This window comes from Petromyzon marinus, chromosome 31 (genome assembly GCF_048934315.1).
Source record: "Petromyzon marinus isolate PM22_M1 ecotype Great Lakes invasive population chromosome 31, UKy_Petmar_22M1.pri1.0, whole genome shotgun sequence".
NCBI classification, from domain to species: Eukaryota; Metazoa; Chordata; class Hyperoartia; order Petromyzontiformes; family Petromyzontidae; genus Petromyzon; species Petromyzon marinus.
In genome coordinates this window covers 11653952-11676623 of record NC_133697.1, presented here as the reverse complement: position 1 = coordinate 11676623, position 22672 = coordinate 11653952, and the positions used below count along the sequence as shown (strand labels likewise).

Below are 22672 nucleotides of genomic sequence, written 5' to 3'. Positions count from 1 at the left end.
TAAATAAAAATAATAGTAACAAAAACATCTAAAAAAGTAAGATATAAGAAAATCTAAAAAAGTATTTATATTTTGTATTTTTATTTTATTTTGAATTCCTGCAGTCACGAAAGTTTTCATTCAAAATGTAAGGATCTGTCATTTGTCTGGTTAAACCCAGGATGGATCGTAGGCAGGCCAGCCTAAATGTTGCAAACCTGCGCAGATGTTCCTTGAAAATGGAAGGGGGTCGACGTTTCGCTAATAAAGACGAGAAGACACACACACGCACATCACGGCGGCATATGTGTATTTGATTCCACGACGGGAGAGCGGTGGCGCAGTGGTTTGTGCATCGCGCGAACAATCTGGTGAATCAGCATCAGCTGTTGGGGCGAATCAGACGTGAACCGGTCCCGGGCAACGACCCCTCCTTCATCAATTATCTCACGCGGTGTCACCGCGGCGAGGTATGGTCACAGCGAACGATAAAGGGCTGTCAATTATCGTCGTCATCATCATCATCATCGTTATTATGACAACGAGCAAAGCCGAACGTCCTTTGGATGACAAAAGTCTCCCCTCCAGCCCGTCCGCCAGCCAGCCAAACTTTTTTTTAGATAATATAGTTATGATGACTACGATGTTTAGTTAACGCTACGATAACGAGTGTCTGTGAAGTGTGTGTAGTGTGTGTGTCTATTTACCATGCAGCTTAAACACAAGTACTGGTTCATTCACAACAGAGAATTTGAAATCTCCGTCGGTCTTTGTTTACAGTCGCTATTGTGTATGTGCGGATCTGTGTGTGTGTGTGAACCTGTGTGTGTTAACCTGTGTGTGTATATATGGGGCAGTTGTGGAGAGAGTGGAGAGTTTCCCATACCTGGGCAGTGTGCTTATGACTGGCTCCAGTTTAACAGCAGAGGTCTCACTCCGAATCAGTCGAGCGGCAATATATTTCATCGGTTGCGTAACGCTGTGTGGAAGCTACGTGGTCTGTCGCTCCGCACTAAGCTTCAGGTCTTCTCGGCCACGGTCATTCTCTCCCTTCTCTACGCTTGCGAAACGTGGACTCCCTTAATGGAGCATCTTCGCCGGTTGGAAACATTTAGGCTGGCCTGCCTACGATCCATCCTGGGTTTAACCAGGCTGGATTGTGTGAGGAGCTCACAAATCCTTGAAAGATCTGGGCAGGGTCCCATCGGTGAGCTACTCCGGCAGGCAAGGCTGCGTTGGCTTGTGTCATGTAGCCCGCATGCCCAGCCACCGCATGCCGAAACAGCTTTTGTCCGCCCGGATCGAGGGGGCTAAACGGGCGCGGCACGGGCTAGAGAAGAGATGGATTGATGTGGTACAGGAGGACGTGGAGCTGAGTGGATTTGCCGATGACTGATACCAGCGGTGTCAAGATCGGCCTCTGTGGAGGAGGCTCGTGAAGGACGCTATTGGGCAGTTGGAGGCAGTCGCCCTCCAACAACAACGGAGGGCGGTAGGAGCGACGCTCACAACAACGAGCGGAGCGCCGGGTGGCTAAAGCACAGCAGGTTGGCACAGTAGAGGGCACAGGTGGTGCATCCTCCAGTCATCTCAGTCAGTCGACCCGTGGCACCTGCTGGGTCTGCCCCGTGACCTCCTGCCAGCGAGCGTTCGACACTTCACGTTGCCTCAAGGTGCACATGGCCTGGCACAAGCGTCGTGGTGACGTCACCGCCACTTAGTGGCGAATGGCGGTTGTTGTTGTTGTTGTGCGTTTATTTTGTGGGGAGCGGTGACGCAATGGTTAGCGGGCCGCGCTACAAACCTGGCAGAACCGAGTTCAATTTCCACTCCCGGCCAACACCAACTGACGATTATCTGCACCGGTCCTGGGCCTCCCCTAGGTCGACTCGGCCTCGAATGAGTACCCGGTGCGGTGTGTAAACATCGCCACTGGGGAGACAAAGGCAGCCGGACGTGTTTCTGGCCACCCACCCCCTCGTGTGTGCCGTGCCGGCCTTCATAGGCGCTCGCTAACAGCACTTGCCCCAACAGTCTGTTACAGGCTACACGGGGGATCTTTGCCTTAGTCTTTGTCACTTACCCTTGCCCGTGTAGGCATACTGTGCATAGGTGCGCGCATGTGTATATATGCGTGTTCGTATGCTGTACTATACGTGTTTGGTGTGTGTGTGTGTATACGTGTGTATGTATAATTGTTACGTGTGTATATTTCTATTCTGTACATATATACATTTAGTGATGCATAGCCACCCATCCACCCATCCACCCATCCTCGTGTGCCGTGCCGGCCTTCATAGGCGCTCGCTAACAGCACTTGCCCCCAACAGTCTGTTAAGGTTACACGGGGAATATTTTTTACACAATTGTATATCGAGATATTAAAATACATATATAATATGTGCATGTGTGTGTGTGTATATATACGTAGGCGAGCAGGGAGATCACCGGGAAAAAAATATCGCACGTGACAAACACGAAACCCCGAGCCGCTCGCGAGCGGCGTGGAGAGAGGGGAGAGAGTGCGGGGAGGGGGGAGGGAGAGCGGGGAGAGAGTGCGGGGAGAGGGGAGAGAGTGCGGGGAGAGAGTGCGGGGAGAGAGTGCGGGGAGAGAGTGCGGGGAGAGAGTGCGGGGAGAGAGTGCGGGGAGAGAGTGCGGGGAGAGAGTGCGGGGAGAGAGTGCGGGGAGAGAGTGCGGGGAGAGAGTGCGGGGAGAGAGTGCGGGGAGAGAGTGCGGGGAGAGAGTGGAGAGGGGAGAGAGCGCGGGGAGAGGGGAGAGAGCGCGGGGAGAGGGGAGAGAGTGCGGGGAGAGGGGAGAGAGTGCGGGGAGAGGTGAGAGAGTGCGGGGAGAGGGGAGAGAGTGGAGAGGGGACAGAGTGCGGGGAGGGGGGGGTGCGGGGAGAGAGTGGAGAGGGGAGAGAGTGCGGGGAGAGAGCGTCCAGAGAAAGTGGGAAAGCGTGGGGAGAGAAGGGGGGAGCGCGGGAGGGAGTGGGAGTGCGCGAACAGAGGGGGGGGGGGGGAGCGCGAACAGAGGGGGGGGGGGGATGAGCGCGACGGAAGAGTGCCGAGTGAGTACGGCGAGTTCGAAGAGAGGCGCAGAGAGAGGCGCACGGGAGTGAGTGGGAGAGTACGAGGAGAGCGAGCACGGAGACATGTTGTAGTTCGGAGAAGAGAGAGAGAGAGTGTGCCGGGAGGAGGCAACGCGAGTGAGAGAGAGAGAGAGAAGGGAGAGAGAGTGGAGAGAGCGGAGAAATCGTAGCGCCGCGTGCGGGAGAGAGAAACGGGATCAGCAGAGAGTCTGTGGAGAGCGTCGAGAGGAGAGCGTGGCAGAGGGTGGAGAGAGAGAGAGAACGGAGAGAGTGCGGAAGAGGTTGGAGAGAGCGAGAGAGTGTAGGGAGAGGGTCTACAGAGAGTGTAGGGAGAGGGTCTGGAGAGAGAGTGTAGGGAGAGGGTCTAGAGAGAGAGTGAAGGGAGAGGGTCTAGAGAGAGAGAGTAGGGAGAGGGTCTAGACAGAGTGTAGGGAGAGGGTCTAGACAGAGTGTAGGGAGAGGGTCTAGAGAGAGAGAGTGTAGGGAGAGGGTCTAGAGAGAGAGAGTGAAGGGAGAGGGTCTAGAGAGAGAGAGTGAAGGGAGAGGGTCTAGAGAGAGAGTGAAGGGAGAGGGTCTAGAGAGAGAGAGTGTAGGGAGAGGGTCTAGGGAGAGCGTGTAGGGAGAGGGTCTAGAGAGAGAGAGAGTGAAGAAAGAGGGTCTAGAGAGAGATAGTGTAGGGAGAGGGTCTAGAGAGAGAGTGTAGGGAGAGGGTCTAGAGAGAGAGAGAGTGTAGGGAGAGGGTCTAGAGAGAGAGTGTAGGGAGAGGGTCTAGGGAGAGTGTAGGGAGAGGGTCTAGAGAGAGAGTGAAGAGAGAGGGTCTAGAGAGTGAAGGGAGAGGGTCTAGAGAGAGTGTAGGGAGAGGATCTAGAGAGAGAGAGAGAGTGTAGGGAGAGGGTCTAGAGAGAGAGTGTAAGGAGAGGGTCTAGGGAGAGAGTGTAGGGAGAGGGTCTAGAGAGAGTGTAGGGAGAGGGTCTAGAGAGAGAGTGTAGGGAGAGGGTCTAGAGAGAGAGTGTAGGGAGAGGGTCTAGAGAGAGAGTGTAGGGAGAGGGTCTAGAGAGAGTGTAGGGAGAGGGTCTAGAGAGAGAGTGAAGGGAGAGGGTCTAGAGAGAGAGTGAAGAGAGAGGGTCTAGGGAGAGTGTAGGGAGAGGGTCTAGAGAGAGAGTGAAGGGAGAGGGTCTAGAGAGAGAGAGTGTAGGGAGAGGGTCTAGAGAGTGAAGGGAGAGGGTCGAGAGAGAGAGTGAAGGGAGAGGGCCTAGAGAGAGAGAGAGTGTAGGGAGAGGGTCTAGAGAGTGAAGGGAGAAGGTCTAGAGAGAGAGAGAGAGTGTAGGGAGAGGGTCTAGGGAGAGAGTGAAGGGAGAGGGTCTAGAGAGAGAGAGAGAGTGTAGGGAGAGGGTCTAGAGAGAGAGTCTAGGGAGAGGGTCTAGAGAGAGAGTGTAGGGAGAGGGTCTAGAGAGAGAGAGTCTAGGGAGAGGGTCTAGAGAGAGAGTGAAGGGAGAGGGTCTAGAGAGAGAGTGTAGGGAGAGGGTCTAGAGAGAGTGTAGGGAGAGGGTCTAGAGAGAGAGAGTGTAGGGAGAGGGTCTAGAGAGAGAGAGTGTAGGGAGAGGGTCTAGAGAGAGAGTGAAGGGAGAGGGTCTAGAGAGAGAGTGTAGGGAGAGGGTCTAGGGAGAGAGTGTAGGGAGAGAGTCTAGAGAGAGAGAGTGTAGGGAGAGGGTCTAGGGAGAGCGAGCGAGCGAACGGGGAGGGCGCAGATCTCCGCATGGATGCGGGGTACGAGTCGTCTTCGTGGCTCCGCCGCTTCTGGTTGTGCAGCTCGGTTGGGCGCTAGGAGGACAGAAACCTTACAACAACAACAACAACTACCACCACCTCCAACCACCTCGTTCTCAACCACCGCGACCATCATCACAACCTCTTCGAGCGCAAAGGTGAACGCAAGGGAGCATCCCGCACAGCGTCATAGACCGTCGTCACCGTTACATTCGCAATCATCACCAAATGTAATAAACCGCGATGTTGCTGTAAGCATGACAATGTGTATAATCAATGTACCACCATCATGCGTGTAATCACGAGCGTCTCTCGAATCGATGCCACCATCAATGTCATCACTGCCATAGTCACCAACGTCGCCACATCTGTCATCGCTACCACCACCACCACCTTCATCTCGCTTCCTCTCTTCCAAATCATAACCACCACCGCCACAACCTTCCCTGCTATTACCACCACCACCATCATCATCAACAACAACCACCACCACATTGCTTCTCGCCGCTACCGCGTGCTGGTCTGGCCGAATCGAGCCTCGAGTGGCGTTTTGGGCGATCGTGGGGGGAGGATGGTGGGGTGGTGATGGTGGTGGTGGTGGTCGTGGTGATGGTGGTGGTGATGGTGATGGTCGTGGTGGTGGTCGTGGTGATGGTGATGGTCGTGGTGATGGTGGTGGTCGTGGTGATGGTCGTGGTGATGGTGGTGGTGGTCGTGGTGGTCGTGGTGGTCGTGGTGGTGGTGATGGTGGTGGTCGTGGTGATGGTGGTGGTGATGGTGGTGGTGGTCGTGGTGATGGTGGTGGTGGTCGTGGTGGTCGTGGTGGTGGTGATGGTGGTGGTCGTGGTGGTGGTCGTGGTGGTGGTCGTGGTGATGGTGATGGTGGTGGTGGTGGTCGTGGTGGTGGTGGTCGTGGTGGTGGTGGTTATCCGTGCGGTTACCGGTAACGTGGCGGGGCAGTGGCTCACCAACCGTGACACGGCGCAGCGTTTACCACCATCTCGTGAATTATTATGCGGATTATAAGACGCACTCACTTTACCCCCCCCCCCACCTCACCGATGTAAAACAAAAGTGTGGGGTGGGGCGGTTGCGACTTAGAATCCGGTACTTTCAAACAAATTTGTGACAACGTCAACAACAACAACGTCAACAACAACAACGACAACAACAACAACGACAACAACAACAACGACAACAACCTCGACGCATTCGCCAACAACACTGTGGCCCTAAACGGGACATATATATAAAAATAGGCGACGTTTCAGGCAACGGCCCTTCTCCGTGGCACATAGCCAAACAAAAAAACACTCACACTCGTCAACGCAATTTGTGTCGGAATGAATGTGGCAAGAGCATCTTTGACAGCGAGTCTTGTGACTCGCGGTTTCCCTGGATGAAGCAAACGCGCGATGATGGTGGTGATGTTGACGGTGGTGATGTTGACGGTGGTGATGTTGACGGTGGTGATGTTGACGGTGGTGATGTTGGCGGTGGTGATGTTGACGGTGGTGATGTTGACGGTGGTGATGTTGACGGTGGTGATGTTGACGGTGGTGATGTTGACGGTGGTGATGTTGATGGTGGTGATGTTGACGGTGGTGATGTTGACGGTGGTGATGTTGACGGTGGTGATGTTGATGGTGGTGATGTTGATGGTGGTGGATGATGATGATGAACATCGCTCCGTGTGAAGTATTATACAGTTCATACTGTACGGCTACTTGTCCTTCGCGCGGCACGGGTGTGAGTATCACTACGGATACGATTGTATTCGAGTGCCCACGTGGGTATATTTGTATAGTTTCAACGATTGAACCACATTAATACCGGTGTATATATTTTTTTTGCATTAACGCGTGTGTGTGTGTTTCGAATTGACGATTATCTGAACCGGTCCTGGGCCTCCCCCAGGTCGACTCAACCTCAAATGAGTACCTGGTGCGATGTTCCAGCATCGCCACTGGGGAGACAAAGGCGGCCGGGCGTGGTGTTGACCACCCACCCCCTCGTACGCCGTGCGGACGTTCATAGGTGCTGCTCGCTCACAGCACTTGCCCCTACAGTCTGTTAAAAGGCTACACGGGGGATCTTTGTCTTTTGTCTCGAGGTACATATATGTATCCTGCATGCCACGCGAGTGAATGTGCGCGCAGAACTGCATGCAGTATGTGAGCGAGTATGATGCATTGCCACGCGCATTTGACGCAGTGAGTGAACGCGCTTTTGCTCGTGAATCCGACAAAAAAAACCCGAGTTCAATTCCCAGCCACGGCTATCATCAGTGGCGACGAATAACACCCCCCCCCCGGCCCCCTCCCCTCTCATTCACCAACACTCACTGACCAGCGTGGTGAAGTATGGTCAACAAATCCCCTCTCCCCAATACCGCCACGGCGTGCGGGAGGGCTTGTATCCAGCAGTGGATTACCGGGCACCCCGATGAGCACGGTGGGCTACGTGCGGTTGCGAAAGAAGTTCCACGTCCACTAAGTCGTACATACATGAACGAAGGGCCGTACTTGATGCCATAGTGCGTATCGTGGCGACGCGTTCGCGTGACGAATCTCGCTTTGAATTCCGGACGCTGTGCAGGAAAAACGAGCGCGAAGATTTGACGGCATAGAGGAGCAGAGGGAGGGGGTGCGGGAAAGTCTTGAGCCTGGACTTGAAGTGCCGCGGGGAGTCGACAGCACGGACGGCTGGGGGTGGGAGGGGAGTTCCAGGCTGTGGAGGGAGGCAGCAGAGGGGAATGGGCGACCTCCCACTGAGCGGAGGTCGAGACAGAGACCAAGAGGGCCTCGGTCGCTGTAGAGCACTGAGAGAGATATAAGAGTAGAGTGACATGAGAGGGGAAAGGTAGGGGAGTGCGTGGAGGGGAGTATAGTGAGATGAGAGGGGAGAGGTAGGAGAGTGGGTGGAGGTGAGTAGAGTGGGATGAGAGGTAGGGGAGTGCGTGGAGGGGAGTAGAGTGGGATGAGAGGTATGGGAGTGCGTGGAGGGGAGTAGAGTGAGATGAGAGGGGAGAGGTAGGAGAGTGGGTGGAGGTGAGTAGAGTGAGATGAGCGGTAGGGGAGTGCGTGGAGGGGAGTAGAGTGAGATGAGAGGGGAGGGTTGGTGAATGCGATCTTGAAGTCGATCCAGAATCTGAATCTTTATTTAGACTGACCCCGCATATCTATATACTTACATAGCTGCACACTCCGCGAATCATCAATCGTGCGTGTAAGTAAATACGCGCATAGATTTAGGTGAAAGTTAATCGCGTACGTGTGTGCACAATGGAATGGTCGTGTGCCAGTGTGTATCGTACGCGCGTCTCTCCGCGTGCGCGCGTGTGCGTTGCTGAAGAACGACCCGTTAAACCGGTAACCGTTTCCCCGAATCGATCGCCGGTTTCAAACGCCGTGAACCGGTAACCGTTTCCAGTGGTTCAGAGGGAGGATACGCCGCAGCCCCCCTTTAAAGTTGCTCGCTCGCGACACTGCGTGCGGAAGTTGGCCTCAACTCTAGGGAGGATGGAGTTGAAGCGGTGTGTGTGGTGTTGTGTGTGTTGTGTGTGCTGTGTGTGAGATTGCAAGTCTCTCGGTCATTCGCTGCCGCTGCTGCTGCTGCTCACGACTCCACCTTGCGCCAGCTGCCCTTCCTGCCTCGGCTGAAACGTCATCTTACGTTCGTGCCGCTAACCGGTAAAAAAAACGGTTTTGGAAACCGTTTTTTTTTATTTATGTTCGTGCCGGGAACCGATTAAACCGGGGTATTTTTAAACCGGTTATTAATTTCTGTTCGTGCGGCGAACCGTTCAAAACCGTTTTTTTCATTCCTGTTTGTGCGGGAAACCGGTAAAAAAAACGGTTTCTGTGCGTGCGTCAAACCGGTTAAACCCGGTTTTCCATGCGGTTACCGGTAACGTCGAGGGGCAGTGGGCTAACCGATCGCTACACCGCCGTGGCAGTTCCATTCATTTCTCCGTTACAATGCAATGCGGCAGCCTGGTGCTTACTGCTCGATTAATTTCATGTAGGATTTTGTACATAAAAATGCAGCTACCGGTAATGCACAAACAATTATTTTTACAAAAAAACACAAGACAAAGATCCCCCGTATAGCCTGACCAGACTGTTGGGGCAAGTGCTGTTAGCGGGCAGCTATGAAGGCCGGAACGGTACACGAGGGGGTGAGTGGCCAGCACCACGCCCGACCGCCTTTGTCTCGCTCATTGGCGATGTTTACACAACACACCAGGTACTCATTTGAGGCTGAGTCGACCTAGGGGAGGCCCGGGACCGGTTCAGATAATCGTCACTGATGTTGGCCGTGAGCGGGAATCGCTCGTGTCGCCGGGATCATAGCGCAGCGCGCTAACCGCTCCCCATAGGTGCTCGCTAACAGCACTTGCCCGTACAGTCTGTCAAGGCTATATGGGGGATCTTTGTCTTTGTTTGTATAAATGTATGTACGTGTATCTATACACACAGTCTGTGTGTATGTGTGTGTGTAATGGAAAATATTTGTTTGTGTCTCCGTGTATAATATCAAATAATATAATCACGGCTGATGATAATGAAATATGTGTGTATATATATACGCTCCTATAAATAAACACATACTCTACATAACATACCCGTGCGTGTGCGTGTGTGTCACTGTGTCGGGGGAGCGGTGGCGCAGTGGTTAGCGCACTGCACTACGATCCCGGCGGGCCCAAGTTCGATTCCCGCTCACGTCTACCAACACTGGTGACGAATATCGTCCCCTGCTCCCCACTCCCCTGTGTCGACTCATCCTTAAATGAGTAGCTTGTCCTGCGTGTGAAAATGTAAACATCAGGACTGGGAAGACAAAGGCGGCCGGGCGTGGAGTTGGCCACCCAGCCCCCTCGCCTTCATAGCGGCGCTAGCTAATACTGCACTTGCCCCAACAGTCCGTCAAAGGCTATGCGGGGGATCTTTGTCTCTGTGCGTATAATTCGCAAGTATTCATCAACACATCAACGCAAATATTATACACACGCGTAACCTGCACTCTTGTTGTGTATATCTTCGTGTGTATTTGTAAATTCACACACACACACACATGACATTGTGTATCAAACACACAAATACACAGACAAAGACACCCCATCTAGCCTCTAACAGACTGTTGGGGCAAGTGCTGTAAACGGCAGGAGGGGGTGAGTGGCTAACGTCACGCCCGGCCGCCTTTGTCTCCCCATTGCTGATATTTTTCTGTACACACCGCACATACACGAGATGGAGCGGCAAAACGGTTCAGATATTCGCTTCAATACACGCACACACACACACACGTGTGTGTGTGTGTGTGTACTTTACAGGTACTTGCGTACGCACGAGTGTATGCGTGCACGGACACACGTACATACACTCGCGCGCGTGTACGTGCGTGAGTGTGTGTACACACGCGTGTGTATATATACGTGTGTGCACACACGTATATATATACACACACGTGTGTATATATATATATGTGTGTGTACACACACGTGTATGTGTGTGCGTGTGTATATGTGTGTGTACACACACGTGTATGTGTGTGCGTGTGTGTATATGTGTGTGTACACACACGTGTATGTGTGTGCGTGTGTGTATATGTGTGTGTACACACACGTGTATGTGTGTATGTGTGTGTGTACACACATACACGTGTGTGTACACACACACATACACGTGTGTATGTGTGTGTGTATGTGTGTGTGTGTACACGCAACACAACTTGCTTCGTCCCTATTGGTCGCGGCGCGAACAGGGGTCGCGCGGTGTGGGGGGGGGTGCAGGGAGTGGGGGGGGGCGGGGCTAGGCGGGGGTGGTGGGGAGCCCCGCCCCTCAGGTGCATTCCCCTCCGCGAGCCCCTCCCGCACGTGGAGGGGAGGGGGAGTCACAGAGTGGGGTTGGGAAGACGACGAGGACGAGGAGGAGGAGGCGAGAGTGTAACTCTCCCTCTCTCTCTCTCTCGGGTGCTGCTGGTGGGGGGAGTTGTGGTGGACGGGAGGGGGGAGTGTAGGATGTAGACTTGTGGGGTGGTGAGAGGGGAGGGGTGGTGAGAGGGGAGGGGGGTGAGAGGGGAGGGGGGAGAGAGGGGAGGGGGGTGAGAGGGGAGGGGGGTGAGAGGGGAGGGGGGAGAGAGGGGAGGGGGGTGAGAGGGGAGGGGGCAAGTTTCGCGTTCAGTCGCTGTTCGCTCATGCCGCGATCTCACCTCTCCGCGCTCGCCTCTCCTTCTTCTTCCTCCTCCTCCTCTTCCTCCTCCTCCTCTCTCCTCCTCTCTCCTCGTCGCCTTTCCCCGTCGGCAACCACCGCCGCTGCCGTGACCCCGTCTCGCGCCGCGTCTCACCACCGCACCTCCTCCACCTCCTCCTTCCTCTCCGCCTCCTCCACCTCCTCCTCAGCGTGGACATGCTGGACATGGGCGACCAGCGCGCAGAGAGGAAGGCCGGGCCCAAGACGTCCTTCACCATCGACAGCCTCCTTCCCGAGACGGTGCAACACTCGCTACCACCACCGCCCTTACTGCACCACCAAAACCACAACAACCACCACCACCACCATCACCACCACCACCAGCAGCAGCAGCAACAGCAGCAACAACAGCAGCATCACCACCAGCACCATAGGCCGCTGGGTAGCAGCGGCCGGCTGTCCGCCGTGGACATCGCCGCACAGCAGCAGCAGCCGCCGTCATTCCGGGTTATCTCCGCGGCGCGCGAACCCATCGTGAACGTCGACGATGTCAGCAACAGCGGCAACAGCGGCAGCAGCGGCAGCAGCAGCCCCGGCAGCCCGGAGGGGATGCGGCGAGTCGACTCGAAGCCGGCGGCGGGAGGCGGCGCCGCCGCCGCCGCCGCCGCGCACGCCGAGGAACCGAGGCCCCGTAGCACGGAGCGCAAAGGCTCCGTCGAGAAGGACATCGGCGTGGGGGTCCCAACAGCGGCAGCAGCGGCAACAGCAGCGGCAACAGCAGCAGCGGCGGCAACAGCAGCGGCTGTCGGCAGCGGAGGAGGCGAGACGGGCAAAGACGGAGACAAGAAAAACGGCAAGTACGAGAAGCCTCCGTTCAGCTACAACGCGCTCATCATGATGGCCATCCGGCAGAGCCCCGAGAAGCGGCTCACGCTCAACGGCATCTACGAGTTCATCATGACCAACTTCCCCTACTACCGCGAGAACAAGCAGGGCTGGCAGAACTCCATCCGGCACAACCTGAGCCTCAACAAGTGCTTCGTGAAGGTGCCGCGCCACTACGACGACCCGGGCAAGGGCAACTACTGGATGCTCGACCCATCGAGCGACGACGTCTTCATCGGTGGCACCACGGGCAAGCTGCGTCGGCGCTCCACCACGTCTCGGGGCAAGCTCGCCTTCAAGCGTGGCGCGCGCTTCGCGCCCGCTGCCTTCGCCTTCATGGAGCGCGGTAGCTCCCTGTACTGGCCCGTGTCGCCCTTCCTCTCGCTCCACCACCACCACCATCACGCGCAGCAGCAGCAGCAGCACCACCACCACGCGCATCAGCCGCAGCATCATCACCACCACCACCACGCGCACCACCAGCAGCACCATCACGCGCAGCAGCATCACCATCACATCGTCGCGGCCGCCGGTGGCGGCGGAGGAGGAGGAGGGGGAGGAGGAGGAGGGGTGGTCGGGGGTGCTGCTGCGTCGGCGCTCAGCTACGCGTGCGCCGCTTCGCCCTACACCGCCGGCCACCACCACCACCACCACCACTCGGCCGCGGCCGCTGCTGCCGCTGCCGCCTACGGCTCCGTTCTCTCCCAGAGCTCCCTGGGCGGAGGCGGGGGAGGTGCGGGCGGCGGAGGAGGAGTAGGCGGAGGGTCGTCGGGCACGGCGGGTGGGTCCGGAGCGGGCAGCCTGACCGTGGAGAGGTTGGTGGGTGGCGACCTCCAGCCGTACGCGTCGCACCACCTCTCGGCCGCAGCGGCCCTGGCCGCCTCCGTCCCCTGCGCCGCAGCGGCCGCGGCGGCGGCCGCGGGGGGGCCCTACGGGGCCCTGGGCCCGTGCTCGGTCGGCCTCCTCGCCGCCGGGCAGGGCGGCTACTTTTTCCCGCACATGGGGGCCGCGGCCGCGGCAGCGGCAGCCGCGGCCGCGGCCGCGGCAGCCGCCGGTGGAGGAGGAGGAGGTGGTGGTGGTGGAGGAGGAGGAGGATCGAGCGCTCAGGGTATCATCCAAGGCGCCGGCTCGCCTCCTCTGTCGCAGTCCAGCCCCCACTCGGCCGGGTTGATCCCCGGCTGCGAGGTGCTCAGAGGGCCGTTGTCTTCGTTTCACGCGGGACTGCCTGGCGGACTGGCGGGTTATTTCGCGCAGCATCAGACGGCACATTCAGCCAACAGCCTCTTACACTGATGGTGGTGGTGGTGATGATGATGATGATGGTGGTGAATGTTGCTTCACCCTCCCCCCCACTCCGCACCAAATTCACCCGCAACCTCTGCGTCCTTCCACCTCGTCCGTCATCATCGTCACCAACCCTCACCGTTCGCCCTCCCCCACCCCACGTGTGCTCCTGTAAGTTCGTATTTTGTACAATATACTATATATAAATACGGCAGTCGTCTATTTTGTTTGTAATATGTTTCTTTAACCTGTGTTGTTGATCAATATTCGATGCCATGCAGTTTTATTTATGAACACTCTTAAACGGGGGGAACGAAAAGAGGGAAATGAGACTTGAGCTTAAAAAAATCGTCAAGCTGCGAAATCCACTCGTTCACTGACGCGTTCATTCACAAACGGACGCACTCAGACTCACAGACTCACTCATAGACTCAAAAACTCACTCAGAAATTCACTCACTCACAAACTCACTCACATACTCACAAACCCACTCAGACTCACAAACTCACTCGGACTCTAATAGACTCACAAAACCACTCGCAGACTCAAACTTACTCAGACTCACAGACCGACCCACAGAACCAGAAATTAACTCACAGACTCACAAACTGACCCTCGCACACTGAGTCCTCACACCGACCAATTCACAGGCCTAACTCACTCGCTCACGGAGACGAAAACTCACAAAGGATTGACAATTGCCTAAATCTGTCCCGTGTCGCCATTGAAGTGTTGTAGGAAATTGTATATGATTTACCGTCATATATTTGTTATTCCGTGTTTTCCCAAGTCTCTTAGCGAATATATTATAAATATATTATTGTTAATATTATTGTTATTATATTAAACACGTTACCGGATGGAAATGTACGCATGTGTACAAATGTAAGTGCAATTCAACCTCTCCCCATCCCACGCTCCCCATATAACTCTTTGTGTACATGTATGCACACATACACACACACTAATACATAGCAAATAAATATACACACGCACGCTATAACACGCGCGCGCACCATATACAGACACATCCCCTCGTATCGCTTCAACACGCAGCATACACACCCCCCCGCCCCCCCCCCAAACATACACATAAAAGCCAATACACACGTAAGAAATAAACACACGCACGCCATCTAAAATACAAGGATACACGGTGTACAAAGACACACACACGCGCACGCCGATGCACAACAACGAAATATAAACACACGCACACTACACACACGCATCGCAAATACCGATACAAAGATTCCCCGTATATACATCAGACTGTTGGGGCAAGTGCTGTTAGCGAGCGCCTATGAAAGGCCAGAACGTGGGGGTGTGTGGCCAACACCACACACACAGATCACTCAATTACAGCCCATGCGTACGTACACGCGAGCGACTCGACTAAACACACACACAAACAACACTAACAGTACAAGACTAAACACACGCTTATTACACCACACACACAGTACACTTCACAGACAAGCCCGTCCATACACAACGGCACAGGCGTACACAACAAAACACACACAATACGCATCTGCTGCAGACAATAAATATATCACGCACATATATATAACACAATTCACACACGCACAGCTACGCAGGCTAAGATAGTCACTCAATAATATAAACACTCGCGCGTCATGCATCGACTACAGCGCGTACACACATACATTGCAGACACTAGCCACATATATACAATACGACACAATATACATATGCCATCAAGCACATGTATACACGCTAAATATATGCATACACGAAGGCATGTATATACACTAAAGATGCATCGCACAGTGTAAGCACTCATCAAAATGCTTTCGGTACACGGCACACACGCGAAACACAAAATACACAAACACAATACACACGACAAAATAACACGCACATAACACCTGCACATGCACACCCGAGACACACACACACTGAGCGCACACACGCAATGCACGCAATACATTAAATATACACGCACACATACACAACACACGAAGCACGTGCACAAACAGGCACACAGGACACACACAAACATGTATACACACACACGCTATACACATATACTGCACACACACAACGCACACACTAAACACATAACATATACATAAACACAATACACAAACGCACACACTGAATACACACACATGTACAATATACACATACATAACACCCAAACACACACACGCGTACACACATATATGCACACCACCATAAAGACACAAACTACACATACTGAACACATTATATAGACCTACACAACACCCTAACACACACGCGTACACACACATATATATAGTATAAACCACAGTACACATACAATATACAGAGACTGCACACAATGAACACACACACATACTAACACACACATAAACACAATACAGGCATGCACAACACCCGGCAACACACAATGAACACACACACACACATAAACATAATACAGACATACACACACCCTGACACACACACAAGTATAAATGACCGTAAATACACACATATATATAAAACCCACCGTAAACATATACTGCGCGCACACACAATACCCTAACACGCATACACACAAAATACCCTAACACACATACACACACAATACCCTAACACATACACAATACCCTAACACACACAATATCCTAACACACACACATACAATGCCCTAACACACAAAATACCCTAACACACATACACACACAATACCCTAATACATACACAATACCCTAACACACAATATCCTAACACACACACACATACAATGCCCTAACACACAATACCCTAACACACATACACACACAATACCCTAACACATACACAATACCCTAACACACACAATACCCTAACACACATACACACACAATACCCTAACACAAACAATACCCTAACACACACACACTACCCTAACACACACAATACCCTAACACACATACACACACAATACCCTAACACACACACAATACCCTAACACGCATACACACAATACCCTAACACACATACACACACAATACCCTAATACACACACAATACCCTAACACGCATACACACAATACCCTAACACACACACACACAATACCGTAACACACAATACCCTAACACACACACAATACCCTAACACACACAATACCCTAACACACACACAATACCCTAACACACACAATACCCTAACACACATACACACAATACCCTAACACACACAATACCCTAACACGCATACACACAATACCCTAACACGCATACACAATACCCTAACACACACAATACCCTACAACACATATACACACACACAATACCCTAACACACACACACAATACCCTAACACACACAATACCCTAAACACACACACACAATACCCTAACACACACACACAATACCCTAACACACAATACCCTAACACACACACACAATACCCTAACACACACAATACCCTAACACACAATACCCTAACACACATACACACACAATACCCTAATACGCATACACAATACCCTAACACACACAATACCCTAACACACATACACACACAATACCCTAACACACATACACAATACCCCAACACGCAAACACACAATACCCAACACACACAATACCCTAACACGCATACACACACAATACCCTAACACGCATACACACACAATACCCTAACACACATACACACACAATACCCTAACACACACAATACCCTAACACGCATACACACAATACCTCAACACGCATATACACACGGACAGCTATGTAAATATGAGATAACGACGGTCACGTGACGGTCTAGGTGACAATGATGATGATGCGTGATGAGGATTTTGACAGATTTCGCTTCCGAGCAAAGAAATCAAAAATTCCGTCGACGATAATCACGACTCGTGCCAACGTCATTGGCATCGTTATCATTATTAATTTATTGTAATCATCGCAAAGACAATTATACGATATTGTTTTTAAACTTACACGGGCACGGTCAAACATGTGTGTGTGTGTGAGGGTTATTTTAAAATCGTAAGGTCTATCGTTAATATAATAATTGTTATATTTTTTTAAAAACGTACAAGTTTATATTCGGCATAAGAAATTCAATGCGGTGTTTATTTGCGATGCGGAGAACATTGTACGTTGTGGAATTTGGTCACAATGCGCTCGCGTTGTGACTGCTGCAGAAATTAATGAGATTTTAATTTCAGCTTTGCAGGTGGGGAGATGCGGTCGAGGGGGGGGGGGGGCTGCAGAAGTTGGGGGGGGGAGGGTGGAATGTGGGGAGGGAGGGTCTCATATTTTGTTTAAATGCGGATAGGTGACATCAACTTTAACCAAATTAAATAACGAGCAAAAAAAAATCCGTATCAAGCCATTGGTGGAAATTCCACATTCCTATGGCCGGGTCGGGGGAGCCGTTGCGGATGGGGTGCGGGGGGGTCTGTCCGTAGGACAACAACCACTTTTAATTGCCCCACGTAGTGGTACCAATTTATCGGCCCCGGAGAGATGGTGAGGATGATGGGCTAATTCATTAACCACCACCTCGCATTTCTCGCAGTCCTTCCGATGAATGTGAGCCGCTCGCTCTACTGCTGGATGGTTATAAAATAACGGCTTTCGTAAAAATTTCGTGTTGATGATGATGATGATCTTGACATTTTATCAGCGATTTTTTTTTAAAAAACATCGCATGAATCTGTTACCGCTGCAATGAATGAAAATGAAATTAACGTTCGATGATAACTGCCGTCCAACCCCCAGCTACTGCTGCATTTAGCATCATCATTCGGTGAATGATATCAACGGCTGCGATGCTGATAATGATATGATAACAATGACGACAATGATTATGTTAATGATGATGATGATTATAACGACGATCGTGACAATATAGCTGACAATCGATGATGATAACAATGATGATGACGACGGTGATAATGACTGATAGTGACGGCGTCGATTATGACGGTGTCGATGGTGGTGGTGATGATGAGGAAGATGACGACGTTGATGATGGAGGCACGGTTCGATACACGATGAAGGTCGATGTAGATATTGTACATGCACAAGGACAGCGTCGCGAAACGGCCTTCGACGATTCTGTTATTGATGCGACAATCCCTCCGGTTACCTCGCAAGTCAGACACACACACACACACAGAGAGACACACCCCACTAACATTTGCTGGTTTATATGATTTTATATGATGATGATGATGACAACAACAATAATTACTTGTTCGTATTATTGTTCAATACAATGCAAAAGCGGATTTAAAAAAGAAACAGTACAACAATATTATTGCAACAACAGCGACAGCAACCACGGAATAAACTGAAGCAGGCCGACTGCTTACCCGCGTGATGATTTATTTACGTGCATGGTTATGATCAAAGAAGATCATAAAAAAAAGGATACAAAGATGGGGATCGTATAGTCTTAACGGGCTGTTGGGGCAAGTGCTGTTAGCGAGCACCTATGAAGGCCGGCACTGTGGCACGCGAGGGGGGTGAGTGGCCAAGCACCACGCCCGGCCGCCTTTGTCTCCCCGGTGCAGATGTTTACTGCACAAGCGCACCGTGTGCTCGTTTTAAAGGCCGAGTAGACCTAGGCAGGACCGGTCGGTCAGGTATAGTCGTCGATGGGTTTTTTGTATTTAGTGGTGGTGGTTGGTGGTGGTTAGTGGGTGGTAGTCGTGGTTGGTGGTCGTGGTTGGTGGTGGTTGGTGGGTGGTGGTCGTGGTTGGTGGTGGTTGGTGGGTGGTGGTCGTGGTTGGTGGTGGTTGGTGGTCGTGGTTGGTGGTGGTGGTCGTGGCTGGTGGTGGTCGTGGTTGGTGGTGGTTGGTGGTAGTTGGTGGTGGTGGTCGTGGTTGGTGGTGGTTGGTGGTGGTCGCCGTGAGCGGGAATCGAACTCGGTTCGCCGACCTCGGTAGTGCAGCGATTACCGGATACCCCCCCAAAAAAACCCCACCACGCCACAGTTCGCGAACCGGTAACCGTTTTCAGTAGAATGTCACCAAATCGGATAGCAACCGACCTATTCGTGAATGTACTTCGGTTTTTTTTTGTTAAACTGCAGCGCCGGGGAGATGGACTCGAACCGGTAACCTCTGGGTTGTATACGTTCCACTGTTCGCACTCACAGCTGTTGTTGGCTTCCTTACATTTTAATGTTTTATTCTCCCCTTCACATTGTAATGCTCGTCAGAACGACGCAGGCAGTACAGTATACACAAAAGTGCGGTAAAACCGGTTACGGCATTTTTTTTGTTTAAACCGGTTTTCCCCCCTCACGCGGTTTTCCGCGAATTCGCTTTAATGCCACATGTATGATTTTCTAAAGCAACCGTCACCTATAATAATAATAATAATTTGGAGGACACGGCGATTAAAGCTGTACACGCAAACGCGCTGAGCCGATGTGTCGACACATCGGCTCAGCGCGCTGCGTGTCGGAGACTTTTGACGCGCGGTCGAATGGCCCAGAACGGCCCTCGTGGTGAGACGATGCTCTTTGTGTGTGGCGTTAAAACGATTAAAAAAAAAAGACAAAACCGACTCGTCGAATCGCCAGTTACCCACCACAGCCCCTCGCCCCGCCCACCAAAACAAAGACAAAGATCCCCCGTGTCGCCTTAACAGACTGTTAAAGCGAGCACCCTACGAAGGCCGGAACGGCACACGAGACGGTTGGGTGACCGGCACCACGCCCGGGGCCGCCTTTGTCTCCCTCGTGATGATGTTTACCAAACACCGCACCTGGTAATCATTTGAGGCTGAGTCTACCTAGGGGAGGTCCTGGACCGGTTCAAATTAATAGTCACCACGGGCGTTGGTGGCCGTGAGCGGGAATCGAACTCGGGTCACCGGGTTCGTAGCGCAGCGTGGCGCTAACCGCAGCACCACCGCTCCTCACCGTCACCACCTCAAGCACGCGTTTCGCGACAAGTTATAAAACACCGATCCTGAACATACATAACAGTGTGTGTATATAATACATATATACCACATGTTTTAACACCAATCCCCGCAGCACGTGACAACACCATGCACAGTCTACACGTACGGTATAGGAAGATTGCCAATCCACTGCTGGATGAAGATCGTCTTTCCCCAAACACCTCCACGCAATGCGGATCGTGGGTGGCTGTGGCTGTGGGGAGTGGTCACTGGATGATACTCCAACTAACGCCGGTCGGTGCGGCGTTGCGTTGCTGCGGGAGAGTCGACGGATTTCGCCGCAGCCTGAGTAGCGCCTTGTGTGTTTTTTTTAAGTTTCGCTCTCCGCTCGCCACTCACGAGCCGGGCGTAGCCGCGCGGGCTGCCAACGACGGCCGCGCGTGGCATTTCGAGGTCTGTTGGAGGAGGAGGGGGGAGTCGGGCGCGCAATGCGCAACGAGAGGGTCCTCGTGTACGCCTCGTGTCATCGCGATGAGCAACGTGCGCACGTGGGGGCGGGGGGTTTAACACCGGGGCGTGGAGTCTCACCGAGACGAATTTGTGGAGGGGGGTTTTATTTTCTCTTTAGGTCGTAACATCTGGGTCGATGCTGATATAGTCGTATAATTGTGTGTGTTTTTTTTTATCTGGGACGGTTTGCTGTTGTTGCAATCTCTAATGACAAGCGGGTATTCTATACATATATATGTGTGTGTGGTGAATCGTGTGTGTGTGTGGTGAATCGTGTGTGTGTGTGGTGAATCATGTGTGTGTGTGTGTGGTGAATCATGTGTGTGTGGTGAATCATGTGTGTGTGGTGATTCGTATGTGTGTGTGGTGAATCGTGTGTGTGTGTGGTGAATCATGTGTGTGGTGAATCACGTGTGTGTGTGTGGTGAATCATGTGTGCGTGTGTGGTGAATCATATGTGTGTGTGGTGATTCATGTGTATGTGTGGTGAATCGTGTGTGTGTGTGTGTGTGAGGTGAATCATGTGTGTGTGTGGTGAATCATGTGTGTGTTTGTGTGTGGTGAATCATGTGTGTGTGTGTGGTGAATCATGTGTGTGTGTGTGGTGAATCATGTGTGTGTGGTGAATCATGTGTGTGTGTGTGGTGAATCATGTGTGTGTGTGTGGTGAATCATGTGTGTGTGTGTGTGGTGAATCATGTGTGTGTGTGGTGAATCATGTCTGTGTGTGTGTGAGTTGATGTCGGGATTCAGCGGTGCTCACTGACGGCACTTGCCCCAACAGTCTGTTCGTGCTATGTGGAATATCTCTGTGTTTGTGTTTTAGCTGTGCCGGGTGCTATGCACAAAAGACAAAGATACAGATCCCCCGTATAGCCTCAACACGCTGTTGGGGCAAGTACTGCTTGCGAGCACATATGAAGACCGGCACGGCACAGGAGGGGGTGGGTGGCCAGCACCACGCCCGGCCGCCTTTGTCTCCCCAGTGGTGATGTTTTTGCACACCGCACCAGGTACTCATGTGAGGCTGAGTCGACCACACGAACACACCATATATAAACAATAGAAGCGACGTTTCGGGCAATAGACCATTTTGCATAGCACCGTGAACTAGCAGGTTTGCGCGACTACATAATTGCACCACACGTTCATTCAAGGGAATTATTATTATTATTTTCGATCTAATCCCTCCTGTAATTAAAAATGCTTAAATCCAACAGAACATTAATTATGCTGCGTCCTACTAAATTATATAAGCACACACAGTTGTGTGTATCCGCGTGCAGTATTAATTGTATAGAGTATACGTCAATGCCTGCTGTGTGTCTGTGTGTACACGCATGTATATTCATGTGTGTGTGTACGTGTGCGTACCATGCTTGCTAATTATCGTTAGAGAAGAAGAATTAATACAATCGCATTTAATTTTCGCTTGCAAAAAAAACGAATTGAATCGAATATCGCGTCTGACTTTATTTTCAAACCTGGACCGGCGTGGTGAAGTATGGTCCAAGAAATTCCATACATCGTGCAGCATTGCGGAATGCGCTATGGTTTTTTTGTGTGTGTTGGAATGTTGCAGATTTCCGACGAAGATATTTGTGCGTGTGTGTGTATATATTGCCACTCACGGCCACCAACACGAGTGACGATTATCCGAAACGGTCCCGGGGCCTCCGTTAGGTCGACTTAGCCGCAAATGAGTACCCGATGCGGTGTGTAAAACATCGCCACTGGGGAGACAAAGGCGGTTGGGCGTGGTGCTGGCCACCCACCCCCTCGTGTTTACGGCCTTCATAGGTGCTCGCTAACAGCACTTGCCCCAACAGTCTGTGGAGGCTATACAAGAAGGAGGGAGTCTTTGTCTGTATCTGTATGAGTTTACAAGTCAATTAAAATTTGTATAATTTTTATGACACAAATTCCAACTGTCACCATTGATACATACAACTGACGGAGCGCAGGCACACAACGACATGTTGCACCCTCCCAACGAGCAACTTCATTATCGTCAACGGATAATATTTATCTTTTTAAATCAACAACAACGTAATAATAATCTTAATTATAGACTAAACTTGCCATAGCCTTGGACGTAAATATTTTCTCTCT

At 52.1% G+C, this 22672-nt stretch overlaps 1 protein-coding gene across 2 annotated transcripts; it reads left to right on the top strand.

Moving 5' to 3' along the window:
• Nucleotides 1–3038: 3038 nt before the first annotated feature.
• Nucleotides 3039–16490, top strand: LOC116947962 (uncharacterized). Of its 2 annotated transcripts, none has more exons than XM_076071093.1 (2): nucleotides 3039–4993; nucleotides 11242–16490. In XM_076071093.1, exon 2 carries the CDS (start codon nucleotides 11249–11251, stop codon nucleotides 13208–13210), a length of 1962 nt encoding a protein of 653 aa, XP_075927208.1. In that variant the 5' UTR covers nucleotides 3039–4993; nucleotides 11242–11248; the 3' UTR covers nucleotides 13211–16490. The 2 variants fall into 2 exon arrangements, with proteins under 2 accessions (XP_075927208.1, XP_075927209.1); XM_076071094.1 differs by lacking the exon at nucleotides 3039–4993 and adding an exon at nucleotides 5717–8527.
• The last annotated feature ends 6182 nt before the right edge of the window (nucleotides 16491–22672 follow it).

Coding starts and splice junctions, on each gene's coding strand:
- LOC116947962 (XM_076071093.1), top strand. CDS start 11,249: ATGCTGGACATGGGCGACCAGCGCGCAGAGAGGAAGGCCGGGCCCAAG.